The 18,129-nt window shown below is 42.9% G+C and overlaps 1 protein-coding gene across 1 annotated transcript in view; it reads right to left on the bottom strand.

The window, feature by feature from the left end:
* Positions 1 to 6,954: 6,954 nt before the first annotated feature.
* Positions 6,955 to 18,129, bottom strand: part of RASGEF1C (RasGEF domain family member 1C) — a 49,349-nt gene continuing 38,174 nt past the window's right edge. Inside the window, exons 10-13 of the mRNA XM_030573955.1 lie at positions 14,047 to 14,142; positions 10,527 to 10,650; positions 8,436 to 8,508; positions 6,955 to 7,967 (exon numbers count right to left, since the gene is read on the bottom strand). Of these exons, the coding sequence (XP_030429815.1) occupies positions 7,943 to 7,967; positions 8,436 to 8,508; positions 10,527 to 10,650; positions 14,047 to 14,142 (318 nt within the window). The 3' untranslated portion in view covers positions 6,955 to 7,942. The remainder of the gene's footprint in view (positions 7,968 to 8,435; positions 8,509 to 10,526; positions 10,651 to 14,046; positions 14,143 to 18,129) is intronic.

Raw genomic sequence — 18,129 nt, 5'->3', positions numbered from 1 at the left:
CTCAGCTCGTGGATTGGCTCTGTACAATGATGCTAACGCCAGTAAGGGAAAGAACTAGAAATACTGGAATATCACTTAAGGTGATATAATTTCATCACAAAATACCGAAGTCTGACACAAAAGGCTTGGTACAGCTTTCACATTTTGCTGCACACTCGTCTCTCTGCATGTGCCTAGCTGCCACTGACATTAATGGGAGCTGTGTATGCTCAGATTTATATAACCCATTAGCTAGGGTTGACATTTCCATTCTGCAGCAACACAATGAAGTATGAAAGTTGGCAATATGACACCATCAAGGCATTTCTCGATTTTTAAAGTAGTTGTTTGGGCTTGCTGTTTAGAAGAAATCACAGAAACTTGGACTAAAAATCTGTCTCTTAGACAAGCACAAAATTCTCCTCCATAGATTAAAATCCCCTCTACAACTTCCTAGTTCACAGTTTCCTCAGAATTATTCTATCGGGGGAGGAAATGTGATCTGCCTCCATACAAAACTGCCAGGAAGGTCATCCCCTAAACTGAGGTATGTCCCAAGAAACAAATGGATTTCAGGAAACCTAGAGAAACCAGATTCAGCTACATGGAGACCTATTGGGTCTGCACTGCTTCCTGGTCATGACCCAGGATCCTGGTTTTTCATGATAACCTCCCAACCCCAAATTCTCCAATAAAAAATAACATAAAAATCCGTATTCCCATTAAAATGACACGCTGCACTTGAGTTTCCCTAGTGACAATATATACACATCAGTTGAACACAATGTTTTATTGAAATATAGTAGACCCCACCTTTATCCCAGCCTCCATTATCCGGCTTTCTATGTTAACTGAACCACCAGCTGCCCAGGGCTAACCACCTGAGCCCTGCTGCTGTCAGCCCTGGGTGGCTGGCGGTTCACCTAACACAGAGAGCTGGATAATGAAGGTTCAGATAAATGGGATTCTACTGTATTTAAATTTAAGGTGCATTCAAAAATCAAGCAAAATGGGGGGGGAGGCTATGCACATTCAATAAGTGACAGTGGTACTTTCAGTAAAATGTCATTAATAGTTAACATATATATATTTTCCACAAAATGTAAAAACTAATGATTCTCTATAAAAATGCAAATTCTGTGTTTTTCTGGGGCAAACGGATTTCTAGGATCCCTGGTCATGATTCCATGCTTCTTTGCCAGCCATGGCCCTTAGCACCGAGGGAGTAGGGAATTCCACTCAGCAGAGAATCCTCACATGGTTAAAGTAGGTTATTGACAAAGAGAGGGGTTGCTCCTGCACACTGGGTTACTTCTAGCCCATCTCTACCTGACCTGGGAAGCCCAGTCCTTGTACACACATGGAGGGGCTTGAACTGGTACTATTGCAGGGGAGCAAGCATGCAGTCTTTCCTCACCCTTCTTCCCAGACCCATGATCTGGGGCCCCAGTGCTCATAGAAGGAGGAAGGGATGACAAGACTCCAAGTTATGAAGATCAGTGTGCAGAGCTGTGACTGTAGGTTCGCGGTTGCTCATGAGTATTGGGCTTTAATTGCCTCTTTATTTTAGGAAACAGATCTCTGAAGCATTTTGCTTTCAAACCCCAAAATGCTCAGGACCAAATTCAGCCTTTGGATGCATGTGGGAAGCATCATCTGATGCCAATGGAAGCTGCATGTCCACAACCAAAGGCAGAATTAAAAAGAACTATAAAAAGCACAAAGACAGGTAGAGCTTTTAAACTGATGAGCACTAACCAATTGTCTTTTACCTTTTTCCTTCTTATTTCCTAAACCGGTCATGAGAAAACAATCAGATTCAAAATCAAAGGGTTTTTGTCTTCCAATTAAAGATACTCCTTAGACAGTATTGATAGCTTCTGCCAGTTTGAATAGAGAAAGAAGTTTTTAAAGCACAAAGGCCAAAGTCTGATCTCAGGTGTATAAATGAACTCAAGCCAATTTCAGCCCTAGTCTAAGCTGCTGTAACTCCAATGAAGTCAATGAAAGTTCATGTGAAGGCCAAATTTTGACCTCTGGTAAATACACCTGTGTATCCGAGGGCAGCATCTGGGCCCAAGATGAGGGCCAATAGCTACAAACATTCACCACTATCAATGATTTTCAACAGCAAAATGTCACGTAATTGTAGGTCTGATCCAAAGTCTGTTGATATGAATAGGAATTTTGCCATTGGCACGTCACTGTGCTTTGGATCAGACCCTACATGAATTTCAAACAAAGTAATTCTAAGGCTAGATTGCATTAACTTTGTACTTCTTTTACAGTGATATGAACAGCAATAATATCACAATCACTGCTGACATGTAACCTAGATATTCAATAAGCTGAGCTCCATTCCAAATGGTTTACAGTCATGAGCAAAACAGTGCCCATGTTTTCAAAAAGCACACAATATATTTACAATAAAAACACGGTCAAGGTACCAAGGGATCCGCAAGGGATTGGACTGATTTTAAGTGTGTGATTATCTTATCAGCAGATATTTTCAACTTGATAAACAAAATTTCTGCATTTTAAATTGCTTCTCAATTTGAAGTGCATCTTTAGTGCCACCCTGAACCAACTGTCCATTTTTAGCTAGGTAACATGATTCAAGCTGGTTTGGAATTTAGGGCATGATTTTGTGACATGCTAAGCGTCTTTTGCAAGGTGCTCAGCATTCTTATCACATTGACTTTGACACAAGCAGAAGTCTCTCAGTAGGCCCATTTGTTTTTCCTGGGCTGTACGTAAGGCCGCAAAGTTGCAGGCCTGAGACCTTAGGAAGTAAAAATATGACTTCTGGTACCACTATAATTGTCCTAGAGAGCAGGGCCACCCAGAGGATTCAGGAGGCCTGGTGTCTTCGGCGGTGGGGGGCTCCCGGCACCGAATTGCCGTCGAAGACCTGGCACTTTGGTGGTGGGTCCCAGAGCGGAAGGACCCTCCGCTGCCGAATTGCTGCGGAAGATGCTCCGGGGGCCTGGGCCCAGCGAGAGTTTTCCGAGGCCCCTGGAGCGAGTGAAGGACCTTGCTCCAGGGACTCTGAAAAACTCTCGTGGGGGCCCCTGTGGGGCCTGGGGCAAATTGCCCCCCTTTCCCCCGCCCCCAGGCAGCCCTGCTAGAGAGACCCATATGAACTATTGTTGTTTGTTTACTTTTTTAGACTACTGCAGTCACAGCAGAGAAGTTATACTAATGTTTAATATTTCCACATTTTACTAGGTTAGGCGTTTTCTACACTACAAGTAATGCTACTGAAGTACAGAACTAGTCTGGCTTTATTCTTCAGTGTAGAATCTGCATAAGGAGTTTTCCCAAATGCAAATACATTGAAAATAATGGAATTAGAAAGCCATGAGAGTGACTATAAGTGAATTAGTCTAGAAATCTCTATGTTTTATAACACATCAGTGCCTGCTGTTACTAGCTCATTTTCTTCTAGTTCTGAAGAGTTCTTCACCTGTCAGTAATGGGAAACGATTGTTTATTTTTTTATTATTTTATTGCTGATATAAAATTATTAGAAAACTTTAGGGAGACTTCCACCCTCAAACTGTTAATGGAACCTTCTCTTGCTATTGTCCCCTTACTTGTTAAACCGGTGAATGAAGCAAGGCCATAATGCTCTCGTCTATTATTGGAATTTATTCCTTGGTTAAGCCATGCATAAATCACAGATGTGATTGACAAATTTAGGGCCTTCTCCTGCTGAATCCTGTGGGAGTTTTGCCATTCATGTCAATGAGGGCAGGGCAGGATTTTTAAAGCCTACAGGCTGATGAGTGCCTTCATCTCCCACTGAAGTGACCAAGCAGGAAGCAGTCAGCCTCTCTCAGCCTCCAACCTTGAGGGACAACTTTTATGAAGTGCTCTGTGCCTCATGTGAAGCATGGCTTGTCCTCAATGTTCACTGAAGTCAATGGGAGCTCTGGACGCTCAGCATCTCTGCAAAACAGACCACTTAAACGGGCACCTGCACCTGCATTTAGGGGCCAGATTTTTGAAGGTATTTAGATGCCTAAAGATACAAATAGGTACCTAACGGGATTTTCAAAAGCACCTGGGGACTAACTCCAATTAATTTAAATGGGATTTAGGCAGCTCAGTTCTTTTGAAAATACCACTAGCCGTTCAACTGCATCTTTAGGTGCATAAATACCTTTGTAGATCTGACCCTTAGGTGCCTAACTTTAATCACCATGCTTGCAAGTTTTGACCAAACTATTGATCCCCACAAGGATCTCCTGAAGGTTAATTCAATAGATTTAGGAAAGTTCTTTGAGTTCTTAGAATGTGTCGTAGCAGTGAAAAGTATTATTAATTATTATTATTAGAAAAATAATGTTTTAGTTCATATCTTTGGAAGGCTAGAATCTCAGCTATCCTAGTATCAGAGGGGTAGCTGTGTTAGTCTGTATCCACAAAAAAACCCTCCTCATTGTTTCAGCTATCCTAGCCTCCTTCTGACTGTTAAAGAACAAATAATAATTTCCACTTTAAAAAGCAGATCCAATGATGCTGCAGTTCCAGACAATAAAAGGAGACCATTAGCACAATGAAGTCATAATATGCCTGTTATAAAGATATATACAGTAAGGAAAATGACCATTCAGAGAGTACACATAAGCCTTAGAATTGTTATTAATATGTCTATGAACATTGCCATGGATTTGGTTGGAATTTAACAGGTTTCTAATGTCATCATTTTTGGAAATGATTCCATTTCAGTAGATGTAATTTCTAAATTTTGGTTTGTAAAATACACTTCTCTGACAACTTTTACACTCCCATACAAAAAACCTATTAACAGCATCAAAACAACACTGGTTCCCAGGCTGAAATGATTCTGCATCCTTCCTGCAGTTAGCCACTTTGGGCAAAAGCTTGAGTAAACAGAGGAACGCTACAGCAAACTCAATCTCTGACAGACAAAAAGGAAAGGGAGAACCTTGGTCCCTCCACTGAAAATGTCTTGCATCTAGCCCATACGTATTGCGACAGACCCAGGCCAGTGTGGTACAGGAGTCTGGTAGAGAGCAAATATACTGGTCACTGGGTGAGTAGTTTTCTGTTCCCTGAGTGACAAGAGCAGGGGCTGCACTAGAGTAATCAGGAACCTGCTAGAACCAATTAAGGCAGCCAGGCTGATTAGAGCACCTGCAGCCAATCAAGGCAGGCTAATCAGGGCACCTGGGTTTAAAAAGGAGCTCACTCCAATCAGGAAGGAGGGGGCCAGAGGAGAGGAAGTGCCTGTGAGGAGCTGGGAGCAAGAGGTGCAAGGAGCTGAGAGTGAGAGGCTGTGCTGCTGGAGGACTAAGGAGTACAAGCGTTATCAGACACCAGGAGGAAGGTCCTATGGTGAGGATAAAGAAGGTGTTTGGAGGAGGCCATGGGGAAGTAGCTTAGGGAGTTGTAGCTCTCATGCAGCTGTTACAGGAGGCACTATAGACAGCTGCAATCCACAGAGCCCTGGGCTGGAACCCAGAGTAAAGGGTGGGCCGGGTTCCCCCCAAACCTCCCAACTCCTGATCAGACACAGGAGAAGTTGACCCAGACTGTGGGGAAGATCACTGACGTGAGCAAATCTGTCAAATAAGCGCAGGACCCACCAAAGTAGAGGAGGAACTTTGTCACAGTATTCAGATCCAGGAACTATTAGAAAAGCAGCCCAGCCAACGTCAAACCTCATGACAGAGCATAGGGAGAGCGGTGGTCTCTCAGTTGGCCATGACTAATACCCTACAGGCCTTTGATAAATCAAAATCAACACCCTGAATTGCACCCCAGAAGCCAGTGTAGCATTATGGGAATAAGTGCAGTATATACCCTATGGATAACAATTGAAACATGAAGTTGCACCCTATACCAGATGTAGCCCAATGAGGGAGCACCTTGCAGCAACACACTCAGGTACAGGTTACTATGGGGAGGACTGCAGTGTGAAGCAATGGCTACAACTTTCTGGCTAAAGCCAGACACAGACACAGACAAAGCCAAATTTCTAATGAGCCTTGGTTTGTTTGTTTGTTTTTTAAACCCAGCAGCAATTCTGGTAAGTTATGCACATGATTCTTCACTCTTTACTGAGGAAAAGTTACCATTGACTTCAATGTAGAACCTAGCTCTTTCTGTTGGTCAGAAAAAAGAGACTGGGACAGCTAAAATGCCAACACTGAGCCTGTAATTAAAGGAGGAGTTCAGTATCATGTGGCATTTTTTATTTCTGCTATGCTTTTGTATGGTTCTTTTTTCAAACCTGATCCCTGCATATTTTTATGTCCTCATGCTCACAAACAGTACCAGGGGTCTGCTCATGGGAGTGAAATAGGTAAAGTCTTCTAGAGTAAAGCAAACTAGTTTTGGAGTTCTGTTTTGCACCCAGTATAAGCTCACTTCATTTTTAGTCATTTCATGTTTATATTACAGTAGCACCCTGATTTCTGCAAACACAAAGGTAGATGTGGTCCCCACTCCAAACAGCACATCATCTCCATGAAAGGAAAGTGGGGAGCACGGTTCAGCACATAAAAAGTCAGAATAAAAATGGGATGTTGCTAAGTCTTTACTCGAGTGCAGTTGTTCTCAAACTAGGGCCGCCGCTTGTTCAGGGAAAGCCCTGGTGGGCTGGGCTGGTTTGTTTACCTGCCGCATCTGCAGGTTCGGCCGATCATTGCTCCCACTAACCACGGTTTGCCGCTCCAGGCCAATGAGGGCTGCGGGAAGTGGTGCGGGCCAAGGGACGTGCTGGCTGCCCTTCCTGCAGCACCCATTGGCCTGGAATGGTGAACTGTGGCCAGTGGGAGCTGCGATCGGCAGAACCTGCAGATGCGGCAGGTAAACAAACTGGCCCAGCCCGCCAGGGACTTTCCCTGAACAAGCGGCGGCCCTAGTTTGAGAACCACTGCTGTAATGCATTGGTACATAGAGTGAAAACTCCATCTCTCAAATGCACTTTTGAGTCCACAAATCTAGGCTGCTCTTCCTCCCCCACCCCACGCCCCGTGTCCCAATATCGTGTTGCACTAGAACCAACGCTGAAGTGAGGAGACAAAACAAACCCAATGAGTTTCCTCACACAATCACCTTCTATCACTTGTCAATAACGTAAGGCGCCTTAAAAACACCTCTCTCAGCACCAACAGAATTAGGGAATAGATTACATACTTCAAATAGCGGTAAGTAGGACTCGGAGCCATTTGCTTCCCACAGCTTTCAGTGAAAGCAGAACATCTGTATTTTGTCTCATCTTCAGCTCACATCCCAGAGAAGTCTGCCAAGATTCACAGTAAGAAAGGCAAGAACAATTGGAGAAAGAAGAAAAAACCATTGTTCACAGTTCAAATCATTCTATGTAAAAATTCATGGGGTTTGCATGACTTTTCGTGCTGATGTGGTTTACACAAGTTTTTATCCACAGGCAGCTTATCTCTGCTGAAGTCAGTGCATTGTTCAACAAGGCAGGAGGCTGCTGATGTAAAATAAAATCCTTCTTTCCTTCCTTAGCAATTAACCAGATTGCTGCTGCATTTGACAGAATTTGATTTTACAATAGTCAACGGATTTAGCGAGCTGCTGTTTGAAGCACCTGCTTCTGAAATGTGCACACTGCGTCTTTAGTTTTCCAGTGAAGACCATTCTCTGCTGCAGCACCATGACTCTCCTTGCTCTTGTTTTGTTTCCATCTGAGACAAGGTTACAGTGATACTGACATAGTTTTGGTATGGCCACAAATAATCTGTTGTCCATCCTCTCTTGAGTAATTAGAAAAGCATAATTGTGCCTATGGTAAGTCAATTCTGTTAATTTCAATGGATGAAGCCAGTTCATCACATTAAGCAGTCCAAAAATAAAAAGGAAGAAGAAGAAAAACTAAATCCCAAATAGGCATCTTTGGAATCAGTAGTGCAAAATATTTTTGCTGATTTTTTCTCTTGTAGTACTGCAATAATCTGAGTCTTCAAGTCTTTCCTAAAATAGTAGACCTGCAAATTTGAAACATTACAATGATGAAGATGAAACAAAGCAGCATGCATAATCAGTGCTTTTTGGTTTTGGCTCATTCAGGATTATTAGTGAGGCTTTATTTTCATTTACACTAAAGCCTGTTTACATTGGTCCGGCAGTATAAAGGAGCCTTAAAGTGGATATACATGACACTCTGGCAGGGTTTTACATCCACTCCCAGGCACCTTTACAGAGTCAGAGCAGCATAAATAAGAACTGGGCACTTTTTATTTACAATGTATAATTTATATTAGGACTATTATTTTATCAGTCCAGTTACAGCTTTGCAGACTAGAGCCTTAAACTGAGAACACCTTCAGCACAATCAACAAGACATATTTGATGCCAGTTCTATTAAGAAATTTTCAAACTTCAGTTTATAAAACCATAACTACAATACATGCACTACATTGATAGTCAAGAATTAAACTTAACTGAACTCTTACCTCAAGGATTTCCATCTCTCTTTTTCAATTTGGTTCTCCGGACTTTCACTTTCATAGGAAGCCAAATACAAACCTAATAAAAAAAAAGTTAGTCAAATATCATCAGGAACCCCAAATCCCTTTGCTTCCTCAAACTACAGTCATTCTCTGTGAGTTTTGCTGGTACATATTATCTTCCTCATCTGTTGTCACTACTGTCTCACACAAACAGAATGCTTTTAAAAATCCAAGGGCGGTTAAGTGCCTAACTCTCACTGAAAGCCTGGGGTGCCAAAATCCCATTTGTGCCTTTGAAAACCTGCCCCCAATGTGTTATCAAAAAGTAAAAAAATCAAGGATTCACAGCTGAAGAGACAAATCCCCAGTCTTCTACATTAAGTTCACATAATTTAACACTGAATTTAATCCCCCCTCACCCCTCATTTTCATCTGCAACCTCTTCAAATTCCTTAAGAGACAAGGCATGTTAAACAAATAGCACACTAGGTAAGAATGAAAGTCCAGCATCCAGACTGAGAAAACACCATGCAGAAAGGACACCCTCATGACATGTATAATTGTATAAACTGATCTAAGTTAATAGATCTTTTTTGAAGAACCTTGAACTACAGGATGCATTTTATAGTGCAAAAATAAGCGTACGCATTCAAGAGTCCATCTGCGGGAGCTGCTAGTGCATTACCATCTAGCTTGCTTTATGGACTTTTATCAGTAGGTCATAATGTGTATTCATGGACACTTTCGCATTACACCATTTAGTTATGCTTATTCTGTACTGCCACAGTCACCTTTGTATTTTATTCTGTGATATAATTCAGTAACGTTTTAATATTCAAGAGTTAGCCCACTGTTACTCTGTATTGTTGCACAGAGAGCTTATTTGTTTTATTTGACCGGTCAGCGCTCTCTCTCTTTTACTCACGGCGGGTCTTTCTGCACTGCATTTTATCTTTGGCAGTAGGGGAGGCCAGCTGTAGCCTGGCTTCTACTGTGGGCATCTCATGACGCCGGCATGAATATGGCCCTTTATGTGCGGGAGAGGGTCTGCAAGCAATTAGGGAGTTGAGGTCACCATGCAGCCTGAAAACAGCCCTTTTGAGATATCTACAACCCCCACTTCCCTACACATAGTACCCTAAGCACCACCTGAAGCCCCCATTCCCTCCTCTTTCCATACATATTGCTTTAATCACTTTAATTATTCCTTTTTGGCAGTCATTCCTCATGGGATTGGAGCTTAATTTTCCTAGCTGTATTTTGACTTCTGATGTGGCCTATGAAGTAACAACTGTCTGGTGTGATTAACTTGGATGACTGTAGAAAAATGCCTATAAAATCAAAAGGAAAAATAAACCCAACTGCAGCCTAGCTTATGGGAATGTAGCTGCTGTCACTTGATATGTCTGCCATGATGTAACAGGATGTGACTGAAATAATCCCATATGAAATGAAGCAGTGTGATACACTAGATCCCAAATTGGAGAGGGTAAGAGAGGAGATGGGGAAGAGAGATGGGACAGGGATTAGTTTCGGAACAGGAATCGGATCATATTTTAAAGTAATTACTATGGAAGATTTGTCTTAAAATACTTAAAAAAATAAATAAAATAAAGGTGTTTCCTCATTGGAGTGAGGGCCGTGAGTTGGACTCCCACAGCCTGGGGCTCTGGAGAACTGATTGGAGAACTGAAATTGTTGATTGGTAGGGAAAGGTAGCCCTGACCTCAGTCCCAGAACTGCTTTTGGCTAGAGAGTGACTGACATTCATGATCGTCCCTGATGTGGTTGCACAGCCTCATTCCTTGGTTAGAGACAGTACCATTGTGGTGACCTACTACAGGATGCCTGGTGGAGACATGGTGGAAAAGTGGCACAACAATGAATTAATGGACCAGAAGGTCATTTTTGCAGTAGCACGCTGGATAGAGTGGTGATGAGCAAGTTAAGAGGCAGAAAGCCTAGAGAGGAGCAGCTTTAGTGGTCAAAGCGAGAGATCATCAGAGCACAGATAAGGGTTTTATCAGTGGTGATGGAGAGACAGTCACATTTATATTATTTTGAATGGTTAAAAAATATTTAGGGATTTCTTACCATCCTCAGTAAAGATGGGAGCTGTATGCAAGTAGTGGATGATGTTATGGTCTTGTTCAAATGGGCATTCCACTTGCTTCCATGTTATGAACTCGCCTACTTGTTTAGCCAGTTCTAGGAATTTCTGCAAATATTATAAAGTCCATTTAGTACAAGAACATCATATCACCGAAAGGATCACATCTGGGCAGAGGCTGCAGATTTCCTAATGCAAGCTGCACGGATATGCATTTGTAAAGGAACCCTATGAAATTCAGAAGGGAGCATTTTCTCAATAAAACTTCCCCTTGGGTTCCATACTGTGCTGAAAGGGGAAAAAGCAGGGTTGGGGTATCCTACGTTCCATCGTCACATGAAATCCTGCTCTACTCTCAAGTAGAAATAAACAGTTTACCGTTTCCATGCATAGGGTTTGTTCCAGAACGGATGGCATAAAACTCAGTGCCATTCTGGGATGCGTCCCAAGTTTAGAATACAGCTTTGTACAAAATGTGTTACAGGAATATATCCTATAAGGCTTCATGCAATATATGACAGACATGACAAATGCATTGTATCAAAAGTGGCGTGCGTGAGATGATGTAAATTAGACCTCCTAGACTAGCACATGCCCCCTTCCCAATCCTTACACCTACCAAGGCACAAGGATGCCTACAGTGTTCTGAGTTAAGCTATGTCTACACTGCAAGCTAGGAGTGTAACCCCCCTGCTTGCATTCACATCCTCACAGACGCTCGAGGAGAGCTAGTGCAGCTGCGAAGGCATGGGCAGTGGCAGGAGTGGTGTGACCCAGCTGTGCCAAGGACAAACACTTCTGAAAACAATGGGTAGGTACTCAGCACAGCTTAGCCACACTACCATGGCTACGCTACTCTCTATACTTGTGCTAGCCCTCACAAGCTACTGTGAGTATGTGTTTGCGAGCAGGGGATCACATCACTAGCTTGTAGCGAAGAGAGATGCCCTCTTACAGTCAGGCTCTAACGTACAACACCTTAAGCACCACTTGACACTCACAAGCAACAGGCCTGGCTCACTGTATGGTGAAAGCCTTCTGCCACAATGCCTCTCAGGGAGGCAGAAACTTAGAGAAGCAAGCAAAAAAAAAAAAGAAAGATGTTTTCAGATGAGATTCAGAAAGCATGAGAGTTGATGGAGCAAATTTTCTTATTTATACAAGGGCAATTGTACAGAAGCTGCTTCGTCTCTGCATTTTCACAGAAGTTCAAGAATACAGCAGGGGTGGTGTATAACACAATATTAAAAAGTGGAATGCATGCACATTGCAGTCAGCATCCTATCATATTAGCGCAACACTACCCTCTAGTGTATGGACTCAGAATTACTCAACTATTTATATGCAGTGTAGCTGTAGCTGTGTTGCTCCCATGATATAGAGAGACAAAGTGGGTGAGATATCTTTTACTGGACCAACTTCTGTTGGTGGGGAAGACAAGCTTTCAAGCCAAACAGAGCACTTCAAGTCTGGGAAAGGAACTCTATGTCATAGCAAAATGGACTGAACAGAGACATTGGATTTATGCCTTACTACACCTAGCCCCCTCTTCTTGTTTTATGACTGCAGAGGCGTTACAGGGCTATTCTATTGTAAATGGTTCCTTACAATATGTGCTAACTACTTATGCTTAACAATCTGGTCCACCTTGTATTTAGTTGTGATGCTGGGAATTCCTTACTACCTCACCCACCTTGGCTCTCAAGTTAACAATTTGTGACTATTACCATCTGGTGTTGGGTCTACAGAGAGGACACGTCTTTCTACTGTGTATAATAGTGGTTAATGCAAATTCTCCTGTTGTGTAATCAGTAGAGGCTTCCAAGCAGAAGGTCATGAGTTTTAATTTCCAGGCCAAATGTGTGTGATTTACCTGATTAACATGGTGACTACAGATGAGGCCTTATATAGTTCAAGCTCTCTTCTTATATTTACATAACGTTTGCAATTGGTTGACAGTATTGTAACAGGATATGCCACCTCCCAAGCACCCACTCGTGGCCTGAGGTTGTGGTACAGGTCCCTGCCTCAGTTTCCCCCTCTTCAAAGGGCTCCTTAAATACACTCCACACAGGCTTTTTATGGCAAAGCCACTCCTCCTTGGGACTGGGCTTATTAACATAAAATAATCTCAAAATAAAACTCCAAATCCCAAGTTAAAGTCCAACAAAAGTCCACACACACACAAGTTTACTTCTGAGGGGATTCTGCACTGATGCGGGGGTGCAGAATTCATATGGCCTGCATTTTTCTGCGCCCCCCCCGCACAGGTGCAGAAAAATGCAAAAAAATCTGCCGGGGGACACATGCCTCTTCCCCGATAGCCCAGGCAGCACATCAATTCCAGCGTGCCTGGAGCAGCCTCAGAGACAGGGGAGGGACTGGGCATGTGTGCCTCTGTGGTGATTGTTAGGGGGCTGGGGCTGAGTATACGTGTGTGCCAACAAGCGCACGAGAGAGAGAGACTTTCCCTCCCTGTGGCTACTGCAGCTCATTGGCTTGTAAGGGTTGGGCTTTTTATTATGCACGAGGCAGGCTAGAGGCACAAATAAAGTTTCTCTTCCTACTTCTAGGGCTTCCTATCAGGGATAGAGTTGCTGATTTTGGTTGGATGTATTCCTGGAGGTTTCATCACATGATATAATCTTTAATTAAAGATTCATCTTTAATTCCTGGAGACTCCAAGACAATCCTACAGGGTTGGCAATCTCAACCAGGAGCCTCTCCTGCATTGGCAGGCCACTCCCAGGCCCTACCTGGCTGGAGTCTTCTCCTTCTTATACCCATGGAGTCTCTTCTCCCTGGCTCTCAGCCTTCTGGCTCTGGTTTCCAAGTCCAAACCCTGCTCCCTGGTCCAGGGTGTCCTGTGGGAGATTCCTGCTCACAGCAGCTCTTGTGCACTCTTGGCCCCAGTTTCCTTTGGCTGTCTCTTAAACACCCACTGATCCCTGCCCAGGTGTGCCTCCTTCATAACTATGGGTGTCTGGCCCCAGGCCTCTATTCCTGAAGGGGGCAAGCCACCCTGTTAAAACCTGCTTTGGCAAAGCTCCCTATTTTCTTAACCTATAAAATGAGAAAACGCTATGGTACTTGTACACAAAAGTATCAGGCACTGTACACTGCCTTGCTTATCTATGGATATATGGTAAATATACTTCTCCTCTGTCTTAGAAAAATTCCCCTTTTCTTCCAGGCTGTTTGTATAATCAATTATGCCGCTGATACTGTATTTATACCAGTTAACCCAAAGGACACAAGTTAGGATCTGCTACTCATTTGGCATTAGAAACTCCATGGTTTTTTGAACTCTGAATGGAATGTTTTTCTCTCTATATATGAATTCTTTTTAAGGGAATCCTGGGATTGGTTTGACCTTCAAGGAGGGTCACACAAGGTCATCTCTTTTGTAGGGTCTAGTCTTTGTAGGACTGCACTGAAAAGTGTGCAAATGGTCTCAGATAGTGCTATCAGGATGGAGTAGATAAAGACATTTGCAGATCTTACTTCAAAGTTGACGTGCCCATTCGGAAGGCGATTAGCACATCCTTCATTCAAAAAGTAAATGTCTTTGATCAACAGGCTGAAGAAAGGGATGACAATCTGTGAAGGGAATGACACAACCATTATCTTTGTGGCTACGTATTTTCAGTGCAGGAAAGAAAAGCTCAGTCAGAAGGGGGGAAAAAAAGATTAACTTCCCAATGTACTGTTCTATTATAAAGCAATACAGTGATAGACAAGCACCAGGGAAGGAGGGTACAAAGGTATTTTCAGTGATTTGGGGGGATGGTTGCACTATTGAAATGAACAATCTGTGGGCACTATGGGTAAAAAATGAAGGAATAATTACAACTAATCTCTGATTCCTTCTTAATATTTCAGTGGCATCACTTTCCTGAGCAAAGATAAGACACTTTCGTCTACAGAGTTGTTTTATAAGCCAATGGATTCACTGACAACAATTTAAAGATAGTCAGGAGCCAAAGAATACAATGAGGATGGAGAACTCTTGCTACAGATGCAGTTATGTTAACAATCACACCAAAATAAACAAACATGGAATAATAAAATCTTGGGACTCGGGGTGTCTCTGCATGGAGTTATTCTCCTGAATAATTCCATGTGCGGACACTCTTATTTCAGAGTAAGAGTGCCACGTTCCTGTGCAGATAAGCCCCAAAGGGGCCAAAACTCGAAGCTGAAAAGCAGAAGTTCTAATGACTCAGACGAAACAGGGTGACTTACACCGAACCTTTGGTAAAATGCTTTGCCACTAATGACACAGGGCTAGGTCTTCAGATGGCCTAGATCAGCATTGCTCCACTGATTTCCAGTGGAGTAATGTGGATTTACACTGGCTGAGGATGTGATCCACAACCAGCAAAATTATGGGTTCCACTTTACTTCTCCTGATTAGAGAAAAGTAGTGTTTAGACCAGTGGTTCTCAACCACGGGTATGTGCACCCTGGGAGTACGCAGAGATCTTCTATACGGTACATCAACTCATCTAGATATTTGCCTAGGTTTTACAACAGGCTACATAAAAAGCACTAGCGAGGTCAGTACAAACTAACTTTTCATACCGACAATGACTTGTTTATACTGCTCTATATGCTATACACTGAAATATAAGTACAATATTTATATTCTGTGAAAAAAATGAGAAAGTAAGCAGTTTTTCAGTAATATTGTGCTGTGACACATTTGTATCTTTCTGTCTGATTTTGTAAGCAAGTAGTTTTCAAGTGAGGTGAAACTTGGGTGTACACAAGAAAAATCAGACTCCTGCACAATAGTCTGGAAAGATTGAGAGTCACTGGTTTAGCCCATAATCTGTCAGCATCACAAAACGTCATGGACTCTGGGTGCAACACTAATTCATCCTAAGAAGCTGGTATAGACTAAAAGGCAAAAGGACTGGTCTGGCACCAATTTTATCAAGGCCATGTGGAAAAAGGAGGCAGTGAAGAGAGCTGGCAAAAGAAAGGTGTTTGTTTATTCCTGGCTTGGTGGAAATGAAGATGAAAAGTCAGAGACACCCCTGCGAAGGCTCAGTAAGGGCGATCCTAGGGAATACTGAAATTAAACACTTGGTACACCAAGAAATGTCGGTAGTAATCAGAGAGACCTAATCAGAGAGGCCTTTGAGCACTCAAAACAAGCACTGGGGATCATCTGGGGCAAACTGGAAGACACTCAGATCCAAAGCCTTCCCTCTAACCAATATGATATATTATCATCTAGCTTTATTTTGTATAGTAGGGGCCTAATTCCACTTTAGTGTAAATCTTCTGAACTCAGTGGAGTTAGGTTAGAGAAGAATTTGGCCTTACAAATTCTAAAGTTGGATTTAGGAATAGGGTCCTGGTATGAAGCCTTGCGCATCCTGGTTTGGTTATACACTACAGTAGGCCTATCTTAAAGTGGAGTAAGGCGCTCAAATGACACCAGGGCCAAACCCAAATGCTGAGAGCTATAGGCAGACCAGCTAGTGATGGAGCATCTTTTCAGCAAGGACACCAGTAACAGAGATCAAGTTTGTGTCTTCACTCTTGTTGTGCGGGTGGACCATACTCGGGAAAGGCCACTCAAAGGGCTTGGTCCAGTGAGTCCGTACTAACCTTGTGAGCATCTCTTTGTAGCTGCCACATCTGCAATTTAAGTAGCCGAGTATGGGCTTGATCACCGTGAATGGACATAAGAACGTGCCATGTGGGTTTCAGTATCCAAATGGATCTACTGGCCAATTAGTAAATGAGCTGAACTATATTTTCAGTGAAAGTACAATAGCTTTGAGGAAATGCAAGGCTATGGGAATTGATGACAATGAAGCAATCGTTTAGCTAAGTGGTAAAGGTTATTCAGTCTCTTGCTGAACAGCAGCTGAAGTAGTATCTGAAGTGGACCTAGGGTAGAATGTCACCAGCGATTTTCCAATCTACAGCCTTCACAATGCACCAATAGGGAGTGCAAGCACTTGATAGATACTAAAAAGGAAATGTAAGCAAGGACCCCCAAAATCAGAATGCTGCTCTTGTTATAAAAACAGAAACCACTTTCTGGTCCAACTGAGGTATTGCATTGAGTGAGCTGATGAGGGGATGCATTCCTGCGAGTTTCTTTCTGTGACGGTTATGGAGAATTTCTTGAATGTAAATGTAGTGCTCCCAAAAGGAGGCTAGACTGGTCTCCCTGTAGACTCCAGTACTATATTGATTCATAGAATGGATACAGTATAGGAAAGGACGCAGTGAAAGCTCCAACACATTGGGCCTGATCCTACGAAGTGCCAATCAATTGCGAGTTGATGGTGCTTTTAGGATTGGTCCTATGGCTGGCCAATGAACCTGAAGCCTTCCCTACAGGGAGCAGCCTTGAGGGAAAGAGTTATTCAGCCTAGGACATGTCTGCTGAGGCTACCACTTCATGACAGTTGTGACAGTCTTTTTGCGATATGGAAACGTGACCACTAGAAATTGAAATGATGTGCTTAGATCACCATCCAGAAGTGACTGAGATCACTAGTTCTCTTCACATAGGATTTTAATAGTTACTCAAAGACCGAAAAACCCCAATAAATGTCCCCAATCAGAGTATATCGCCCTGTGTGTTTTAGTTTCAGAATCTCTGTACTGAAAGCAGATACACTAGAGAGTTATATTTGTAAGGCAGGCTATTATCCAGCCACTTAACTAGCACAGAACTTTTGATTCCTCCAAACCATCCAATCCACCCACACACCCACAGAGAGAAAGACAATCGCTTCCTTCAGAAGGAACCAAGTTAATGAAATCAGACAAACACTTCCCCGTGGTATCAGATAGCAACAACGTACACAGCATTACACTGTACAGAGTCCAACATTTCAAAGCAATTTAGACAAACATCATCAACGCAAAATGGTGATTCCCTGAGGAATGACTTAACTCTGGGGATGACACAGGTTAGCTGACTGCATACATGAAAGCAGAGTTAGTTTCTCACAAACATGCTCCTTTGAACTCTGCACAGAATACAAACCCTTTATTGTCACGTGATCTGTCCCTCTGCCCTGTGGGGGGCTCATTTCTATTAACTCTGAAATTAGCCACTGTCTCGTGTCATGGCTTGAAGGGCCGCATTAGCATATTTATTTAAAGCCTACTCATTCCTAAGCAAATACAAAATACTCTAAATAAACCATTTATGCAGGGAGAAGATAGCTGGGTCAATGTAACACGACTCTGGGCTAACTTCCAGGTTGAGCTTCCATGGGTGCGCTGAGAAGATGGAAGCAATAGGGTGCAGGAAACACCTTTCCCTCACTACATACATACGAGAACCAGGCAGAATGCTGACACTAGCGTGCCCTGAAAGCAAGGTAAGGGCCGATGCCAGCACATCAGATCGTGCTAGCACCAAAGGGACCTGGTTAGCTGGTCTGGAGGCTCAGCAGCATCCATGCCCTGAGCAGTAGAGTGCCTCCCCCAGTCATGGCCAAGCTGCATCCCATCTCACTACAAGGAGGCCATTGGGCACTCTAGCTTCACTTCTTTCTAACTACATGAAGGAGACAAGAGAATTAAAATACAGTGCTTAAAAAAAGA

The sequence above is a fragment of the Gopherus evgoodei genome, chromosome 8 (assembly GCF_007399415.2).
Source record: "Gopherus evgoodei ecotype Sinaloan lineage chromosome 8, rGopEvg1_v1.p, whole genome shotgun sequence".
Taxonomy (NCBI): Eukaryota; Metazoa; Chordata; order Testudines; family Testudinidae; genus Gopherus; species Gopherus evgoodei.
This window is presented reverse-complemented; position numbering and strand designations above follow the sequence as displayed.